The sequence below is a fragment of the Mustela nivalis genome (genome assembly GCF_964662115.1).
Source record: "Mustela nivalis genome assembly, chromosome: 10".
Classification (NCBI taxonomy): domain Eukaryota; kingdom Metazoa; phylum Chordata; class Mammalia; order Carnivora; family Mustelidae; genus Mustela; species Mustela nivalis.
Window position 1 is genome coordinate 25,304,304 of NC_139029.1, and position 21,536 is coordinate 25,325,839.

Genomic DNA, 21,536 nt, shown 5'->3' on the forward strand with positions numbered 1-21,536 from the left:
AGACACAGTCAGCCAGAGCCAGTGGAGGTGAATTAAGTTGTTGGCAGGAATGACATGGGGCCTGGAAATTTCTTGTCTTTGAGTTAATATGCAAATCCTCTGCAAAACAGAATGTCAGTTGGCCTTGTTCTATGTCACCCCCCCCCCCCCAGTTCAGAGTTCTTTCCTATGCGGAAGCCCATGGTCCCTGAAGCCATGGAGCTGGGGTCAGACAATCCTTGAAGAAGTGGGAGTCAGGAGATGTGGGGGTGGTGGGGAGAGGTAAACAAAAGTTGGACATCTGGAAATTTCAGGAGCATAAAAGACAGACCCATCTGTCCTAAGCCACCTCCATCCCATTATGGTCTGAAAAGAGAGGGAGTGAGGCGGTCTTGGGGGACCCCTCTAGCTTCCCTGGAGTGTCCTCCAACCCCCACAACTTCAGCCTTCCTCCTGCTGCCCAGGCCTTCTCTCCCTGCCTGCCTTGCCTGCCTGCTTCCCTCCAGCTGGCGGGCTGCCTGCTGGGAGCCTGTTGTCATAGAAACCAGGCCCAGAAGGATGCTGCAGGACCCAGGAAAGAGAGATGCACTCATGTGCAGTCTCCAACAAGCCCTGTGTCCCCACCCCCACCCAGAGAGAGAGAGAGAGAGAAAGCGAGAACATATCCTCACTGCCTCCCACATGGTCTTCACCCCGGCATCCACCCTGTCCTGCCCTGGTCAGGATTAGTTCCACTCTCTGCCTTGCCATGGAATCAGCCTCCTTTCAAGACACTTCTGCCTCCACTCAGCACAAAAGGAAAGCACCGGACGAGGAGTGAGATCTGAGTTCTAATGCTGGCTCTGTTGCTGTGCGCCTTTGGGAAGTCGCTCACCTTCCATCTAGTGTGTGTGTGTCTGTGTGTGTGTGTGTGTAAAATATATTACATGAGATATGACTATGTATAAATACACACGCACACATACATACTACCTAAAATGATAGAAATGGACCAGTAATCACCAAAGTATTACCTCTCTCAAAAATTATCCTTTTCATATTTGCAGATCAGGGGCCCAACATTCCCCCACCAATCCAGAGCAGTCTTCCTAAAGCTGCCCTTTGCCCAGGGCATTCCCCAGCCCAAAACTTTTCCCCAGCTCCCTGCTGCCAAAAGAAAAAGTTCAATCTCCCTCTGCTGGCATTCACCCAATGCTGACATCTAGTCTGGAAGCAGTCCTCCTCTCCAACCTTAACGCCCCCCGGCCCCTCGCTACATTCTTCTTTTTTTTTTTTTTTAAAGATTTATTTATTTATTTGACAGAGAGAGATCACAAGTAGGCAGAGAGGCAGGCAGAGAGAGAGAGGAGGAAGCAGGCTCCCTGCTGAGCAGAGAGCCCGATGCGGGACTCGATCCCAGGACCCTGAGATCATGACCTGAGCCGAAGGCAGCGGCTTAACCCACTGAGCCACCCAGGCGCCCCCGCTACATTCTTCTTGTTCCTCAAGTAGATGATATTGGCCCTGACTCGGTGCCTTTGCACGTGCTATTCCTTTTTCTAGAATGGCCTTCCTCCTCCTCCCTCTCTGGCCATTTCCAACTCAAGTCATTTCGTCCTTAGCACTGTACCACCCTCAGCAGCCTTCTTGGGTGTGCAAGGAGCCCCAACTTTTCTGCTTAATTTGTTCTCTGTCTCCAGTGAGAGTCTCATGTGTCTAACTGAAATGTTCTGACACGTTGGCGCTACCGCCAATGTTTTCATGCCTCTGAGCTCCGGTACGCCTTTGGCTCCTTCAGAGCTCCAGCAGGTGCAAACCACACACGTAAAGGTGGGGCTTGCCCCAGTGAAGATGTCATCGAAGGCCTGCCTTCCCTGTCTGCTTCCCTGGTCTCCCTCACAAAACATGGATCTGTCTCTCAGCCCCACTGCATGTGCTGCCTTCCACCTAGCCTCTCAGAGTCCTGAGAAGATCACATCCGGTCTGGATGGTGACAGGCCACATGGTCTGGAACAGAAGCATGCCTAAGTATCCCACGCTTCATGGTTCTCAAGTCACGACTTCCATGAGATCTCCTCACCATATCTACCTCAAGGAAGACCAAAAGAGTTGAGGAGCTCATGGGATGCCTAGAAACACAGTCTTCACCAATACTCCCAACTGATGGCCAGAGATCGGCACGGTCCCAATAGGAGTTTGTCAAGTGGTATTTAAAACCAGCAGTGTGAGGCAAACCATAAGAGCCCCTTAACTAGAGAGAACAAACTGAGGGTCACTGGAGGGGGGTGCAGGTGGGGACATGAGCTAAATGGGTGATGGGCATTACAGAGGGTTTGAGGTAATGGGAACTAGGTGTCGTATGTAAAAGATCCATCACTAAATTCTACTCCTAAGGATGCATGTGTGGCTTAGTTAAGTGTCCGTCTCTTGGTTTCAGCTCAGGTTATGATCTCAAGGCTGTGGGATCGAACCCCACATCAGGCTCCCCGCTCAGCGAGGAGTCAATTTCAGATTCTTTCTCCATCCCCCTCTGCCCCTCCTAGTCACGTGCTTCTATCTCAAATATATAAAAACCTTAAAAAAAGAAAAATCTACTCCTGAAGCCAATTCTACACTATATGTTAACCAACTTGAATTTAAATAAAAATTTGGAAGAAAAATAAAATAAAATAATAAAACCAGTAGTGAGAAGCACCTGGCTGGCTCAGTCAGTGGAGCATGCAGCTCTTGATCTCAGGGTCATAGGATCGAGCCCCATGTTATTTATTTTAAAAATAAAGTATTTTAAAAAATCAGAATTAAAAATAAATAATAAAACCAGCAGTGTGGAATGTGGTCACCCAAGAAAAGAGCAATGTAACAAAGATATAAAGCCCTGGGGAACGTGGACATTTCAGGGGCTGGTGGAGACAATGTAGCCCCACAGGCGTTTAAGCCAGAGAGGAAGAGAAAGGAAACCAGGGCAAAGTCACCTAAAAGCAGAACAGAGACAGAGAGTCTGAAGAAGGAATAAGTAATCAACATGGAAAATGGTGTCCGTTGATTTAGCAAAATGGAAGCCACTGGGGACCAAGGCAAGAGTCCGTTTGGTGGGGTACGGGGCTGACACAGATGGAGGAGGTTGGCAGGAGGTCTAGAAAACTAGGCAAGACAATTCTTTCAAAGAGCTTGGTTGAGAAAGGAGGAAAAGAAAAGACAGTGTACCTGTAAGGGAGGAATATTTTCGTTATTTTTCAATCATATCTCAATAAAGCTGGGGGGAGGGAGGGAAAGAGAGGGATGTTTTATTTAGGATGGTGCTCCCATTCCATATCTCGAGAGGAGAGAAACTGCAGGGTATGCAGAATAATGATTGAAGAGGTCCACATCCTAGCTCCTGGAGGCTCTGAGTAGGTTACTTTCCACGGCAAAATGGACCCTGCAGATATGATTATGTTAAGGATCTTTCCATGACAAGAAGAGTCTGGATTTTCCAGGTGTGTCCAATTTAATCACCAAGGTTCTTTTGAGTGAAAGAGGGAGACAGGTATGTCCAAATCAGAGGAGATGGGATGACAGAATCAAGGTTGGAATGATGGAGTGTGGGGACTCAGTCTGCCACTGGGGCTCTGAAGAAAGAAGTGGGCTTCGAGCCAAGGAATGTGGATAACCTCTATAAACAGGAAAAAGTGACAAAACGGATTTTTCCCAGAGCTCCAAAAGGCATCAGTCCTGCCAACAACCTGAGTTTAATTCAGTGAAACACAGTTCAGACTTCTGACCCCTAGAAATGCAAGATAACAAAAATGTATTATTTGATGATGCCAAACTTGTGATAGTTACAGTAGCAATAGGAAACCAACACAGCACTGTAAAGAGAAATTGATTAAAGATGGAGAAGAAAGAGGCGGTCGTCCAAGGACCAACCATAAGGAGTATAAAGAATAACCAACATCCTTTGAGCACTTAGTATGCGTCCAACTAAGTATTTTGCATAAACATATGCTCAAAACTCAGAAGTGGTTTCACAGTAAGAGTGTTAGTATCATCCCTATTTACAGATGGGAGAACAGAGGCGAACGAGGAAAAGTGGATTCTTACGATCCGACAGTTACCAATTTAGTCCAGTCCGGCTACGGAGGCCAGTGCTTTCGCCACTCCAGTTCACTCCATTGCCTCCCCAGGACTGAGGGAGAGGGGCGGCTGAAACCGGGGGGACGATGCCTAAACCTCAGGCAGGATGGGTGGCAGAGGCAGAGGCGAGGGAAGGGAGGCAAGGAAGTTGGCGGTTGGTCCAGAAGTGGAGAGAGCTCCCACCGGATGACTCCAACCATTACAGTGAAGTGAGTGGGGAGGTGTGGTCTGCCGGAGATGTGGGAGTGGGGGAGGGTCAGGGGAAAAATGAGAATGAGCAGCTTGGTGGGAAGTCGCCCCGCAAAGTAGCTAAGCACAGGCACTGCCTGGAGTGAAAACTCAGCTCCACGGCTTGTGCCTCGGTTTCCTTGTCTACCCAGGAGAATGATCACAGAATTCTCATGAGATAATATATTGTAAAGAATGGAGACCAGCACCTGGCCTATCCATTGTAAATGTTAGCTATTATATGGAAAGGCCCGGAGGTTCGTAGCTCTCCCTGAAAAGAAAGGGGGCTGGACAAACACAATGATGGGAATGTAGCACTGAGAACCCAACGAGGGCACTGTGGTTATTAATTATTGTGATTGCCGCTGATCACTTCCATCTGTTCTCACACAGCTTTCGGAATAAAACCTCTTTTATACTCCAAAGCACACTGTATTATAGTTAGTAATTTGCATTTGTCTCCCTTATAAATAGAGCCATTCCTCACATAAATGTTGGCTGAGTGGTTGGTTGATGGGGGTGGTGGGGGTCGGTTGGTGAGTTGGTTGGTGGGACTGGCTGGCTGGAAGGAAGGATGGTAGAGACCACTACTCATCCCGCAATATCCCTTCTCCCTTTTTTCCTCAGTAATAGGATCCCACAGTTTGAAGCTGGACACATGGCCACTTCGAGTAATGACTCTGTTACCAGTTTCCCTGGTATAGCCATATGGCTAAGTCCTCGCTCACAGGTTATAAACAGAAGGGTATGTGCAACTTCCAGGAAACGTTCTTAAAAGGAAAATGTGCCATTTTTTGTTCCTTCCTCCTCCCTGCTGACCAGAATGCAGACACGATGGCTGGACTCAAGCAGCCATCTGGGAATATGAGTTGGAAGCCAAGTGCTGAGGATGGAGAAGGAACAAGATAGAAGGAAGCTGGGTCCTGACACTGCACAGCACCTACCAGCTCTGAATGAATCTCTGGACTTCTAAGCAGGAGAAAAATAAACTTCTGTTTATTTGGGAGCTTTCTGTAACTCACAGCCAAATCTAATCCTAATGATATCAGATGAATTTTCAGGGTAGTGAAGTCCAGAGCTTATGTCCCTATCTAGTTCTGGATTTGGCAGTATTTGCTGTGGTCTTCCCAACAGCTGTAAACACAGGACAGAAACCGGCCTCCGTGGTGAGTCATCCCTAATTCACAACAAGGCCTGTCACAATATTTTCTCCCCGAGCTTTTTAACAAGGTTGAGGAGGTCCCCCCCCCCGCCTTCGAGCTCTTTGGGGGTGACAATGATCACATTCCTGATGATTCTGGAAGTTCTTATCTGGTTATTTCAGGATGATATTTCTACTGTGATTCTCTAAGGGATAACACAAAGGGCTCTGGGAAAAAACTGGTTTATCCCAAGAGACACAGTGTCCAGAGAATGTTCCACATCCAGGAGTTGTCAAACGGCTTTACCAGGAGTATTTGGCAGCAAGCTGGCAGGGAATAGGGAGGAGGCACTGGGCAGGGAGGGGGAAGGGCGGTAGCATTGCAGCAAGGCACAGCCATTGTACTAGCTGAGTACTACATGAGAAAGCATCTAAGGGTTTAAACATATGATCAATCAATCAAGTCCTGAGTCTGTCACCCCAGTCTGTGAGAGTGATGCCAAGATGGGGTCAGGGTGGGAGATTTAGGAAGAGTGAGTGAGTCAGGAACTGTTCTTCAGTAGAAGTCTGAGGAATGGAGGCAGTATCCACACCCACGGCTTGTGGTCAGTCCACAGGGCATTGCTTTCACATGACTGTTCTGGGAGTACAAACTCATGAAGGGGCGCCTGGGTGGCTCAGTCAGTCAAGCGTCTACCTGTGGCTCAGGTCATGATGCCCTGAGGGACTTGCATCCTTGCAAGTAGGGACTTGCGTCCTTGCTCAGCAGGGAGCCTGCTTCTCCCTCTGCCTGCCACCCTCCTGGCCCCCGCCTTGTGTGCGCACATGCTCTCTCTCTCTCTCTCCCTTTCTCTCTGACAAATAAATAAAATATTTTCAAAAAATATTCATGAGGATGGAAGCTTCCTTCCCGAGCCTCAAGGGGCCCTTTTCTTTCAGCCCAAAGCCAGAAATTATCATGATGCTAAGGAAAGAGTGATGGGAAGGGGGTGGCCTTCCTACATAGAGTTCTCCTGCTGGCCCTGTTTGGGCTTAATTGGTTATAAGTAGGGTTGCTAGATAAAATACAGGACTCCCTTTTAAATTTGAATTTCAGATAAATAACAATTTTTTAGCATATTTCATGCAATACTTGGGAACTACTTACAAAAAAATTTTTCAACATTCATATCTAATACCCAAATTTAACTGAGCATTCTGGTGTTTGCTTAAGTTGTTTGTTTTTGTTAAATATGGAATTTAAGATAAGGTCTTAATAGGAAGGCTCTAGAGGTAAAAGATACAAGGGAATCCCTATAGTTAAGAGTTTGAGGCAAAAATGACATGGTTTCTATGTTCTTCAAGGACCCCAGGAATAGTCTCCTAATGTTTAGCAAGGATATTTGATGCATTCTTTTATTCTGACCCAGAGTCAGAATAAAATGCTGGGTCTACATAGACAGATGCTGTAGGATGTGACAGTGCTGATAACTGTTCCTTAAGTATGCTCCCTCCCACCACGGGGCCTTAGCACATGCTATTCCCTCCACCTGCCACACTCTTATCTCCCACTTCCACCTAGTTAATTTTTGTTCACCTTGTTAGATTGCATTAATTGTTCACGGAGATCTCTGCCCAAATGTCACTTCCTCAGGGAAGTCACACCAAACCCCTCTGATAGGTCAAAGTCTCCTGTGATACACCCTCACTGCGCACAAACCTCTCCTTTGTAGCACCACCCAAGACATACTTCTACACCATTTATGAGCTCCTCAGATTAACATGGCAGTATGCTTTACAGGGCAAGGGCTGTCTGGTTCCACGTACCTTTGTTTTTGGGGTTTTTTTGTTTGTTTGTTTTTTTGTTTTAAAGATTTTTTTTTATTTACTTGACAGACAGAGATCATAAGTAGGAAGAGAGGCAGACAGGGGGCCAGGGAGTAGGCTCCTCGCTGAGCAGAGAGCCTGATGTGGGGCTAGATCCCAGGACTCTGAGATCGTGACCTGAACCGAAGGCAGAGGCTAGCCCACTGAGCCACCCAGGCGCCCCTAGTTCCACGTACCTTTGTATCCACAGAGCCCAGCAAAGTACCTGACAAATAATAGGGACCCAATAAATATCTGTGGGCAAATGAATCTTTGGTGGGAGTGCAGCAGAGATGGAAGTAAAAAAGCACCAACACCCACCCCTGTGTATTTCCAAACCAAGTTACCACTGATGGTGGGGCAACTGCAAAAACCCACCAAAGACAGTTATCAGGAGCAATAAATCTGAATTCTTCACCCAACAGACTGGCAGGGAACATACTGAAAGGTAGAAAAGGAGAGATCTTTCCTCCCCGGCAATTTCTTTTTTTTCCTTTTAGGGTTTTATTTATTTATTTGACAGAGAGAGACACAGCAAGAGAGGGAACACAGCAGAGGGAGTGGGAGAGGGAGAAGTATGTTCCCCACCGAGCAGAGAGCCCAATGTGGGGCTCGATCCCAGAACTCTGGGATCACAACCTTAACCAAAGGCAGACACCTAACAACTGAGCCACCAGGCGCCCCCTCCCCGGCAATTTCTAAAACCCCATGTGCAGAGACAGACAACAGATCCGGGGAGCAGTGAGACGGGAGTCAGGATAAGAAAGTCCAAGAAAATGGGGCGGCGGCAGGTGGGGCCTCCTGGATATTTGCCCAGAGAGGCTGCTGGTAGTCATGGCTCGCTTTTATGTACCATTTGGGGCATGGTGTGTGGTAAGTCAGACTTAAAGTGCCAGGGACATAAGGGACAGAAAGGACAGTGCAGGTGTATAACTAGGATGCCTGCAGCAGACAGGCAAGGGAGCCTGGCCAGAGACACGTGCCAGATTTCTCCTCTACCCACCTGTCACCCCCTTGGTTTCCCAGTATGATCACCTGTGCCGGGCAATTCAGTTCTTCAGACATGCCCCTCCCCAGTTCACTCCACCAAGACCTCACAAATACCTACACAGGAGCAAGGAAGACCTCACTCTCTGCCTGTCTCCACCCTTCTGTGACTTTGCTCCAAAATGCTTCTCAAATTGGTCCGCTTCTCTCTGTATCTGCAGCTATCAGCCTGGTCCAGACAACTGATCAGTACAGTAGACTGAGCTAACTTAAGAAACTCCCACTCACACACACACACACACACACACCCGCAAACACACAGAAATGCCAGATAAAATGAAGTCAAAAGGTGTTTCTGCTATAAGGCCACGCTTGAATATAGGAAGAGAAATATCTTCAGGTACTAGAGACAAAAAGGAAAATCAAAACCTAAGACGTGAGCAGGAATCTAAGCCAAGTGAGCCATAGGAATATTGGGCCAGACATATGTTAGATGGTAGTGCCCAGAGGATAAGAGGAGAGCCCCCAAATCCATGCATCCAGGGACGCTGGAAGGAGACCCTGTGCATAAAGCCAGCAGCCAAGAAGGGTCAATTTCACTCACAACGTGGACTCGGGTCATGCTCCAGGAATGTGGCCAGGAAGTAGGATGCTGAGAATAAGAACATTAAGGCTGCTTTGTGTGTGGGTGTGGGTTCCAATGGGTACCACCACTGACATGCAGAAACCTCAAGCTGAGACAGGAACTCTAAAACTGGTCCCAGGCTCAAGCAGTACTTTAAAAAACACAGAACCCATGAGGAAGGAGTGGGCAGTGACAAGTAATAGTGAACACATAAATTGTTAAGACATGTTTGTAAATCTAAACCATTAAACCATAAAAGATATAAAAACAACTGATTTAGCAGTTTTGTTTTTTTTTTTAAAGAGGTATAATCCAAATACTAGACAAATACAACATGGGAGATGGGAGGAGGAAGTTAAGAAGGAAATTAAAGTGTTCCAAGGCTCTTGGCGTTTGCCTACGAAGGACAGATATACTCACTAATTTTAGACTTTATTAGAAAAACATTAAATTAAGTACATTTGCTAAAATTTTGAGGAAAATCACGATAGAAACTGTAAGCTTCCAAACCAGGAGGAGGACAAAGAGAAATAAAGTAATTTTGGTCAGTTCAATAGAAGACAGAAAAGTAAGGGAGGAGGAAAGCAAAGAAAACCCATGACCGGACACTTGACTGGCTCAGTTGGTGAAGCATGTGACTCTTGATCTTGGAATGGTGAGTTCAAGCCCCATGTTGGACATAGAGATTACTTGAAGGGAAAAAAAAAAAAAAGGGAAGAAAGAGCATATCAAATAGAAAATTTTTAAAGAGATAATAAAAATAAGTCCAAATAAATCAGTAATAAAGAGATATATAAATAGATTAAATATGTCTACTGAACTTTAGCTCCATTTGGCTTACAAGCAACAGATCTACAACATAAGGATATGGGGGAGGATGATAATCAAAAAATGGGAAAAGGTATTTTGGCAAATTAACCAAAAAAAGCAGCCATACTAGTAAAATCAAGCAAAATAGACTTAGAGGCAAAAACCCAGAGCAAGGATGAAAAGGAGCCTATTTATGATAAAAGAACCAACCCACAAAGAAGATATAACAATCATAAACCTGAATACTTATGAATAGTATCTTCAAACTAAAGAAAAAATTAATAAAATTACCAGGGGAAATGACATATCCACAATCAGAGTGAGACTTTTTTTTTTTTTAAGAGAAAGGGGTGGGGGCAGAGAGGGAGAGAGAGAATCTTAAGCAGGCCCCACCATGCCCAGCCCAGAGCCTGTTCTGGGTCTCCACAGCCCTGAGATCATGACCTGAGCCAAAATCAAGAGTCAGACGCTTAATGAACTGAGCAACCCAGGCACCACATGGTGAGACATTTTTTACAACTCTCTCAGAACTGGCAGATCAAACATCCAAAAATAAATAAATAAATAAATTCAAACACTTGAAAAATATAATACATTAAGTCTGACCATCTATATAAGAGAGAGAGATTATATATTTATATATCATATATATATATTATATATATAAAAAACAGAAGAAGCCTCAACAAATTCTAAGTAATAAAAATATTATGCAGAATGCATTGTATTCTGCAGCAAATTTAGAAGTCAGTAGTGAAAAGGGAGCTCCCAAACCCTCCCTCCCAACAAAATTTGGAAACTTAAAAAAAAAATCTTCAAAATAATTCCTTGGTGTAAAAGGAAATTATGATAATAGCTACAAGCTATTTAGAACTGAACAATGGAAATACTGCATCTCAAAACTTATCAGCTTAGCAGTATAGTTAAAAGGGAATTTATAGCCTTAAAAACACATGGTGGAAAATAAGAAACAGTGTTCAAGATGCTGTTAAAAAAAAAAAAGACAAAGATAGTAGGAAAAAGAAAAAGATAAAAGACAGAGAAACAATAGAGACACCAACCAAATCCAAAGGTGAGTTTTTAAAGACTGATAAAATATAACTTTAAAAAATATATTAAGGGATGCCTCAGTGGCTCAGTCAGCTAAGCACCAGACTCTTGATTTCAGCTGGGGTCATGATCCCCAGGTCATGATCTCAGGGTGGTGAGACTGAGCCCCACAACAGGCTCCATGGTAGGTAAAGAGCCTGCTTAAGATTCTCTTTCTCCCTCTCCCTCTACCCATCCCCCACCCACTTGCACATGTACTCACTCTCTCTCTTTAAAAAAAATAAAATAATTTTTCATAAATAAATAAGAATATATTAAAATGATAAAATAATAAAACCTCAGACAAGACTAATTAAGAAATAGAGGTAAGACATACATATATAGTACTAGGAATGAAAAGAGGGGACATGAGCTACAGATACAATAAAACATATGAAATTATAACACTATAACACTGAAAGAATATTTGTGCCAAAAATTTTTGAAAACTCAATTTTTGTAAAATGGTCCATCTTTTAGAAAAATATAAATCACCAAAATTGACTCAAAAAGAAAAGGAAAACAAGAGCAAGTCAATAACCACGCAAGAAACTGAAGCTGTAATTCTAAAAGCTCCTCCTATTCCCAAAAGGCATCAGGCCTAGATAGTTTTACAGGCAACCTTTACTCAACCTTTAAGAACTAGATAATTCTTCATTTACACAAATTGTTCCAAGGAACAGAAACACAGAGAATGCTACCAAATTCATTTCAGGAGTCCAGCATCCCCTAAATACCTGAACTGAATAACCACAATAAAGCAAAATCGTTAGCTAATATCACTTATGAACACAGATTACAAAAATCTCAAAGTAATGGCTATTCAAAACTCTACTAACATATATAAAAAATAACACAGCAAGACTGTGGCAAGAACTGCTAGAATTCCATATGCCCATTCTTCTCTTTGTCTTTAGCCATAAGGACCCTGATTTTCAGCTATGTGCTCTGCTCATTGTGCCTTGCTTCCCAACTAAGACTCCATGCCACAGACTCCCTTGCAGCTAGATGGGACCACCAGATGAGGTTTCAGCCAGTGCCATGTAAGTGAGAATGTAGGGTGTAACTTTCAGGAAATCTTCCTCCTTGGTACTTGTCAGAATGCAGACAGGATGGCTGGAGCCTGAACTTCAGCTCCCAGGACATGATACACAGAGTAAAAGGGCAGCAAGACGGAAAAAGCCTGGATTCTGACACTGCACTTCAACATCCATGCTTCTTCTTTTTTTCTAAGTGAGAGACAAACGCACTGAAGAGACTACTGAGGTCCTGTTCCAGCCAAACTTCATCCAAACTGATAACAGCATCAAGCAGGGTTCATCCCAGGAATGAAATAACAGATCAACATGGAAAATCTATTAATAAAATTCACATTACAGACGAAAGGAGAAAATCTATTATCATCTAAGTAGATTCTGAAAAAACATTCAATAAAATGCCACTCTTGTTTTCTGTTTAAAAAGAAATAAAAGCGAAACCTCTTAACCTGCTAGGAACTTAATGTGATAAATAGTATCCTTAACGTGATAAATAGTATCCATCAAAATCTGTACCAAACATCATTTTACTTATGAGTAGGATTTGAGAAGTTATCCACTAATGTCAGGAATGGGACAAGACTGTTCCACTCAACGGTGAACTAGAAGTCCTATTCAATGCATTATTGTAAGAAAAGGATATTAAAAGAAATATCATTCTAGTGGCACCTGTGTGATTCAGGCAATTAAGCATCTAACTCTTGATTTCAGCTCAGGTCATGATCTCAGGGTCATGAGATCAAGACCCCTGTCACAACCAGCTCAGAGCCTGCTTAAGATTCTCTCTCTCCCTCTCCTGCCCTTTCCCCGACTCGTGCATATGCTCTCTCTGTCGAAAGAAAGAAAGAAATATCCTCATTTGAAAAAATAAAAGAAGACTAAATCAGAGAGGGAGAGAAACTATAAGAGACTCTTAAACACTCTTAAACATAGGAAACAAACTGAGGATTGCTGGAGGGAAGAGGGGTCTCCCACCCCTCCCACCCCGGTAACAAGGTCATGGACATTAAGGAGGGCACGTAATGTAATGAGAACTGGGTATTATTATAGAAGACTGATGAATCACTGACCTCTACCTCTGAACCACTAATACATGATATGTTAATTAATTGAATTTAAATTTAGAAAGTAAAAGACAGAAATATCCTCATTTACAGAAAACATGACTAACTAAAACCCATCATGATTTTCGGGTAAACTATGAGTCCCACTAAGAGACAGCAGCAATGTTGTTAAATACAAAATCGCTGTATAAAGCTTTATGATCTTCCCATACCCCAGTAGTGCCCAATTATAAAATACAATAGAAAGAGAGATCCCCCATAATGCAAAAGGCTGTCACCTTTCTTCTGGATCAGGAAACATTCCTGCTTACTAGCCTCCCCACACACTCACTATTATTTCCCTCAAATTCATTCTCCACTTAGCAGCTAGTGATCTTTTGTAAACATAAATTAGATCCTGTCATGCTCCTTTCACCTTTTAATGGCTACTCATCAGTTATAATTAAATTCCAGTTCTTTATCACTCCCGTGCTCTGCACGACCTACCGCCTGCCTCTTCTCTGATCCACTCCCTCACCGCTGCCCCATCCATTTCACACCACCCCAGAACCTTCTTTCGGTTCCTGCTGCGTGTCAAATTCTGTCCTTCTCTAGCGCCTTCACATATGCTATTCCCTCTTTCTGCAACGCTTCCACCCCCAACCTCCACCTAAGTGTTCCTTGTCAATCCTCGAGTCTCAGCTTAAATGTCACCCGCTCACCCTAAAGAAGATCCCTTCTCTCTGAGCTTTCTGCTTTCATAGTCTACCATAACATATAATAATATCCCATGACATATTATACCATAATGTATAATCATATTTTTAGTTGTGAAACCTTTATTCATTGCCTCGATTCCCTTCTAGACCATGACTTCTAATGAGAGACAGACTCATTTCTTTGATGTTTCCCTGAGCCTTTAACAGGAACAGCCATATAACAGATGCGCAATAAGTATTTTTCTGAATGAATGAATGAACAAATGACAGAGTTTGCTGATTTAGCCTGAATCTCAGTAGAATGCCTACTGCACTCCTCCCAGGATTCAGGCTTGTTAAGAGGAAGCCCTGGACCCCCAGGGGCCTAACTGGATGAAGGACCAAGAAACCTTATAAGAGACTAAGTGGGGGCAATGGGTTTGGTTGATGGTCCCTGGTGCAGCACCAGAGTTGGGAGAAGAGTTCTCAACACAGAGTTACATCCCTCCATGCCTCCCACCCCACCTCACAAGAACACAGGTCATGGACTTGTGAATTGCGTTTGCCATGAAGTGCTAATTTTCTGAGATCTTTGTGGGATATTAAGAGTTTGAAAGAGGGGTGCCTGGGTGTCTCAGTCGGTTGAGCATCTGACTCTTGGTTTTAGCTCAGGACATGATCTCATGGGTCATGTGTTCAAGCCCTGCATAGGGCTCCTGGCTCAGCAGGGAGTCTGCTTGAAGATTCTCTCTCTCTCTCTTAAATAAGTAAATAAGATCTTCAAAGACTTATATTTATTTATTTATTTGATGGGGGAGGGGTAGGAGGGGAGGGAGAGAGCCAGGCAGACTCACTGATGATCACAGAGCCCCACACAGGGCTCAATCTCATGAACCTGAGATCACGATCTGAACTGAAACTGAGAGTTGGACACTTAACCGACTGAAGTACCCAGGTGCCTCAGTAAATAAATCTTAAAAAAAAAAAAAAGAGTTTGGAGGACACTAGCCTTCAGGAATGATAGGGCCAACAAGGCAACTATTTTCACGTTTGATGGAGGCATTCACAGCCTCAGGAGCATACGGAACTGCAAGGAGCTGGAGTATGCATGGAGAAAAATAGTGAAGCCCATGGGAACCCCAAAAAGACTTGATCAGGGGCACACACAATCCATACTCCCAGGGACTCCCAGAAATAGCTAGGGGAACTTGAGTGGAAGACAAAAGACCCAACGATGGCAACTGGGAACAGACCTATGAGGGGCTGCTGCTAGGAGTCTAGTTTTCCAGATGTCCAGATGACCATGAAACCCTTACAGACACCCTACTTAGAGCCACTGGCCTGGGGACACTGCCACCCGAGGACAGATGGGCCACAGTGGCAATGCCACATGGCCATTAGACCAAGTGTCTTCCCACAGGAAGCCAAAGACCAAGGGCCTCCTCCCAGTAACCCTTCCAGAGCTGAAAATGCTGATTTTTCAGCTGGAAATTAAGGAAACCATGTTTCTGGAGGCCACGTAATGCCAGAAGAGTGGCTGCTAGTAATTCTACCATCTCAGGCACACCACAGACTCAGGCATATAATAGGTACCCCTGTCTGGTTAAATGCTTGAGGGAGCACAGTGAGGAGGAGTGTGACATTTGCCAGGGGCCCCTGACATTTGCCAGGGGCCCCATGTTTATTTGTTTCTTTGAGAGCTCACATACTTGTACACCACAGGAAGCAACGAGGGACTGGAAAAATCCTGTTATCCCCCATAAACGACAGTTGTTGCAGGCCTGCTCAGCACCTACCTGTTACCTCTCCCTACTTCCCCCTTCCTCCAACCACTCCTGTCACCTCGGAGCAGCCGGGACAGGCATGCATACAAGGAGAACTCACTTTAGGTCTGAATACTGCCCTGGTAACAGGTCTGAGGATATTGTGTGGCTGCTCGCCATCAGAAGGGCTTGGTTTCCCCTCCAGAATGAGAGGGCGTGCAGGCAGGCTGGACCTTATGCAGAGGGCCTTAGGCGGTCCTCTCTCTTCTCCCCGGGGAAGGCTGAGATGGCCCCACCCAGACCTACCTCTTGTCCTCTTCCACCTGGACTCCGATGGAATGGAACTCCCTTCGACTCCTGTTCTCAGTGTCTGAGTCTGAGATCGTCTCCACCTGGCGGCAGGATTGCGAGAGTCAGTGGCCAGGACTAGACCTGGGATACAAGCCCTCGATGGGGGAGCGGGGGGAGCTGAAGCTAAGCCCCAAGCCAGGGGGCAGCTTCTGCCAAGACAGTCTGCCCGAACAAGAAAAGTGACCCAGGAGGTAAGAGGCGTCAAAATGGCCACCAGTCCCCAACCCCAGTAGAGGTGATGTCTCCAGGACAAGAGACAATGGAGTGGGGCTGGCACTGGTTTTAACAGTCCTGTTGATGGCCAGACACGGGGGCTACGTGCAGCTCAGAGAAACCGCCCCAACCCCTTCAGTGCGCCCCCCCACAGGCCAGGGCCTGACCTTGCTTCGCCACCTCCTGCTGCCATACCTGCACCCCTATGGACGGCCGCCACTTCCGCTGCCGCGCCAGGCTCCGCAGCTCCTCCCTGCCGGGAATGGTCTTGATGATGAGTGTAGGGGGCTTGGGGCTGGCCCGGGGTGGCACCGGCGTCAACTCCAGGGTGCGCGCGCCCATGGCCGGGCCGTCCAGCCCGTCCGCGGAGCTGCAGCGCCGGGCGGGGCCCTCGGCCGCCGTGAAGCTCTCGTGGGCGGAGTCGGTGCTGCTCTGGGCGGTGATGGAGATGCGGGGCGGGGCCTGGCTCCCCGGCGGGATGGGGGACGGGGCCTTTCTGAAGTTGAAGGCTGTGGCGGTGAACGCAGAAACGCAGCGGGTGAGAAACGCGCCCGGCTGGTGTCTGTGGCCCACCCACCCACCGACCGACCCCTCACACACACACACCCACGGCGCCGGAGGACCCAGCAGGCACGCGGACTCCACGTGCCGAGGCTCGCTCTCCCCAGAGCCCGGCCCAGACAGGCCAGCCGGCTGCCCAAGGTCACGCAGCACAGCTGTAGCCTGGGCCCGCACCAGCACGTCGGCTCGCTCTCCAAGCTAGGGGCGGGCCAGGGGCAGAGAAGGCACACTCACAGGAGCCGGGCCTCCCTGAGACAGAGGCAGGGGCAGCAAGGAGGGGCAGGCAGTCGTCGTCTTGAGAGCAGCCGGCCTGGATGGCCCGGAGGTAGCTGTGGCTCCGCATGCGGAAACAGCCGGGCAGGTCCAGGGCATCCACCGCCTGGGACTCCAGCTCCCCGAACACGGACCCGCACACGGCCTCCAGCTGCTGGTTCAGCTCGTCGCTGAGCTGGGGACAGGGGTAGGGAGAAGAGTTACTGGGGTGCTGGGATGGAAGCAAGTATCTGTGAGGCGCTTTGCCTTAGTAAGGTATGGTCTCAGAAACCCCCACTCCGTGCAAAGAAAGACGGAGGCACCACTGCCGTGTGCTGCTGTCCAGGCCTGCCTTGGGGCTCATCTTAGGGTCTAGTCTTTCCTTTAAATACTCCTCCCTCCATTCCATCTGTGCCTCTCCTATACTCCTGGGACCATCCCATCTTCCTCTTCACCAAGTCCAGCCCCTCACATTTCTCTCACCTAATCATGAGGGAGAGGACCAGGGATGTCCCCCTCCAGCCCAATCTGGAGGTGGGGAAATGCAGGGAAAGTCACCTTTTATTTTATTATTTATGATCTATTCCATTACAAAATTGCTTGACAGCAACCTATAGAGACACATACCATGGGACTGCACAGAAATCAGTGGGTAAGTGATAGAGCAAAAATTATTAACCTTCAAGTGTTCCCAGCCTTCTCCCACTGACTAGGGTTCTGATTTGGCCTACTGGTTCCTTCCCTACGCTCATCCTCTAAGGCAAGTTCAGCCATTGCTGACTGAGGTTCTTGTTTTCATCTTGATATTTTGTGGTACAGAATCTATGGTGTGTAAAAAAAAATTAAAGCAACTAAGGAAAATGCAAAACAAAAACTCTGTTCATGGAACCATGTCCCACAGCACTGCACTAAGACTAAATGTACTATGGAGTTTGCAGCTTCTTTTCCTATTATACGAGAAAAGTGGCACAAAGGAAAAATAAAGGTGGGTGGTCCCAGGGAGAAGCCCTACCTCCAGAGCACAGGATATGAGCACACTTGACCCTGAGCTTCAAAAGCATCAAGGAGTATAGCCTGCAGGTTGTCTGCAGAGCCTATGGAGGGAGACCAACCTAGACTCAAGAGTTGGCTCTACTACCACCCAGTAGTGTGGCCTGGGAAAACTACTTAAAGCTTTGGGGCTGTTGAGTCACCTGCCCAATGGGAATGATAATGGTACCATCTTCATGGGGGGCGCTACTACCTAAGGGACTCAAAGAAAAACATGGGCACTTGGTGCAGGTACTGGTACACACCGAGCCCTTGGTCAATGGCATGTGAAGGTCTCAGGGTCTACCTGGAAATAGGCCACCACTCATTACAACCACAACCATTCCTGTTACAGAGGCCGAGAGAAATCTCCTCCCCTCACCAAGTGATTGTGCAGAGGGCATTGGATGAAGTCTCGGACAAGGTCCTCAGCAGTATCCACACGGTAAATGCGATAGCAAATGTCACCTGGCTGCATCTTGTGACATCTCCAAGGAAGGATTCGTAACATCATATTTGTGTGAAATCAACAGATAACGTAGTGGTTTGGTCCACGTATAAAATGCAGCTCAATGTTTCCATAACTCCACCTCCAAAGCATAACATGATATCACTAAATTCTACTCCCAACTGAGTAGAAATTCCCATCCAGTTCTACCAAGGGGCAAACTAAGGCTCAGACGGGGCAGATGAGTTGACAACGATGCCCAGCTTGTAAGTGATTAACTGAAGTCAAATGCCAGGTTCTCTGGCTCTTTTGCCAGGCTGAATCAGAATCTCCTGGGGACCTTTTAAACCTATGTTAACTCAAGCTCCATCCCAAGGACCTGAACCCTGGGCTCTCTAACTATATACCTCTCTTCACTTTGGCTACCTTGAAGCTCAGGGACACAATTTACTGGAAATTCAGATTCAGTGGTTCCAGTGTGGGCCCAGATATCAAAAAGGAGTGTATGGACTTCTTTCTGCAGCTCCCCCATTCTAAAGGAACTTCATTACAAGTGTAGAGAAATCACAGGTCACGGAAAAATCCATTCAAGATCCTGTAGAAGTGAAGTTGCACTATGTGTGGCACAAGCCACACTCCTGGGGCAGCCATGGCTTTCATCGTGACCCTCTGCAAGTCCACCTCTCAGTTTCCTATCTCTGGACCTCTGGGGTACAAAGAACTAGCAGTGCCTGGGTATTTCCTGAAGCTCAGAAGCTGATCTAACTCCTGCTATTTCTAGGTCATGCTCAAGATATTCCCCAACCAGAACCAATCCAGCTCAGAGGATTGCTTCTGGGGCACATGATAGTTGGTCTAAACCCAGTAGAGAATATTCTGGTCTCAATTTTGGACCCCACAAATGGAAGGAATCTCATTCTGCAGCTTGTATCTGTATCTCCAAGCCTCTTCTGTGTGTGAAGTGTTAGGCGTAATATCTGACATATAGCAGATGCTCAATAAACATAATAGACTATTAGTAGTAGTAAGAGGTTCTTAAATCACACTGACAATACCTTTGAGAGGCCTCTCCTTCCCAGCATTTCTGAAGCTCTTGAAATCCCAACCATATGCTATTCCTGTGGCCAACTCCATCCAAAGCAGACAGAGGGAGGGGATGAGAAACTCCCTGGGACCACATCCTTTCCACCTCTATTGGTGAAGACAAGATTCTGAAGTTCCCACAAGGGACCAGGACCCCAGGAAAACACAGACTTGTATAGACTCCCAGAGGAATACTGCACCCATGTTGATCTTAAAACTGTAACATTGTGCTGTGAATTCTCCTGTTATCCCTGCACTGCCTTCCAACTTGCTACCCTCAGACCCACTTTCAGTAGAGTCAAAGTCAAAGTATCCTCTTAGAAAATGGGAACATTAGCCTCTGTCCAAACCAGACTTTGGATCAGTAAGCATTTCCAAGAATGTGGGACATATAGAGGAAAATACTTGGCTTGGGTCTAATTGTAAACTGTCTGTGCTAGAGCCAGTGGGGTCCTCTGGGGGCTAGACAGTGTCCTGTACACTTTACCCATGCCATAATCTAGCTAACCTTGGAAAGCACTCCCATTTCAAAACACTCTGAAATACTGGATAAAACATAAGGAATGTTTTATATGCATAGCTGAGCTTACAAGAAAGAAAGATATGTCCCCAGGGGACAAAAGCAAAGAGGAGACTAGAAAATCAGAATATTAACTGTGTGAGTCAGTACTGCAAACAGTCCAGTGGTGGTGGGAGGTGGGGGCACTGTTTGCTGGTCTGAGGGACCAAAGGGCTTAGGTATTAACAACCACTTGGGTGTAGGAGGAAGGCATTGGGTCCACATGAAACACAGCATTAGGAATGAGAACCTCCATAAATGTGGGAAAGGGAAAATCTTTCATGAATGGTAGACTAAGAAAAAAAAAGAAATCAATTAGCAGCACAGGCTGATGACAAGAAGCCAGTCTGTAGTCTAAGCATTGGAGGGAGGGAAAAATAGGCTAATCTCCTAAGATTTTTGTACCCACAAGCTGGTCTTCACACAGACACGGGACTCTGTGGGCCTGTGGGCCTACACGGCCCAGACACCTCCCTGTAAATTAAAAATGAACATGAAATTGTCCCAAACCAAGAACAGTCTAGCAGAAACAACTGCAAAATATTTTCTGAGGGACCCACTCCTAACCCAGACTGTTCAAGATTCTCACAGATAAAGTTCCACTGAAGGGGCACCTGGATGGCTCAGTGGGTTAAAGCCTCTGCCTTCAGCTCAGATCATGATCCCAGAGTCCTGGGATCGAGCCCCACATCCTGCTCTCTGCTCAGCAGGAAAACTGCTTCCCCCTCTCTCTTTGCCTGCCTCTCTGCCTACTTGTGATCTCTGTCTGTCAAATAAATAAAAAAATTTAAAAAAAAAAAGTTCCACTGAAAATGAGTTCACACCAGACCATGTGGTACACTATGTCTGACATGGCCCCTAAAGATCTCCACCTCTACAGTTAAGGCGAGTAAAGTGTACTCGCCTTAACTGTAGTCAAGATGAGGGCCTACATGAGGGTGTTAATGCCATTAACACCCTCATGTAGGCCCTCATCTTGACTATGAACTAGACTTACTATAACGAATAGAACATGGACTGTCACTTCTGAGGTTATATTACAAAAAGACTATGGCTTCCACCTTGAACACTCTCTCTCAGAGTCTGCTCTGGGAGAAGCAAGCTACTATGTTATGAGTAGCCCTATGGTGAGTCCCACATGTCAAAAAAAACTGATGACCCTGGCCAATAGCCAGTGAGCATCTGAGGCCTGCCAACAGCCATTTGAGTGAGTGAGTTAGGAGATACTCCTCCCAGTCAAGCCTTGAGACGACTAAAGCCCTGGCCAACGCCTTGACTGAAGCCATGTGAGTCACCTGACCCAGAAGGCACCTGCCTAAGCTGCTCTCAGATTCCTGGCCCACAGAAATGCTTAGATAATAAGTATTTGTTGTGTTAAGACACTACATTTGAGAGTAATAGATTGTGTAGCAATAGACAACTAACGCAAACTGAGATAGAAACAAAAACTAAGCTTTATTAAGTGAAGTCATTGAGAATGCAAGCTTTATCTGTTACTGCAGCTAGTGTTTCCTTAGCTAAAATAGATTAGCTTTTAAACTATGTTTAAAATTTCTGAGGCACCTGGGTGGTTCAGTTGGTTGGTTAAGCTTCTGCCTTTGGCTCCGGTCATGATCCCAGTGTCCTGGAATCGAGTCCTGCATCAAGCTCCCTGTTCCACGGGGAGCCTGCTTCTCCCTCTGTCTCTGCCTCCCTCTCTCTCT

General features: G+C 46.2%; 1 protein-coding gene across 2 annotated transcripts in view; it reads right to left on the reverse strand.

The window, feature by feature from the left end:
* The window catches only part of DLGAP3 (DLG associated protein 3), a 62,864-nt gene that overhangs the window by 4,147 nt on the left and 37,181 nt on the right, over window positions 1–21,536 (reverse strand). For both annotated transcript variants that reach the window (XM_082686825.1, XM_082686826.1), the window contains exons 6-8: window positions 16,697–16,910; window positions 16,097–16,410; window positions 15,644–15,729 (exon numbers count right to left, since the gene is read on the reverse strand). In XM_082686825.1, coding sequence (XP_082542951.1) covers window positions 15,644–15,729; window positions 16,097–16,410; window positions 16,697–16,910 — 614 coding nt within the window. The remainder of the gene's footprint in view (window positions 1–15,643; window positions 15,730–16,096; window positions 16,411–16,696; window positions 16,911–21,536) is intronic.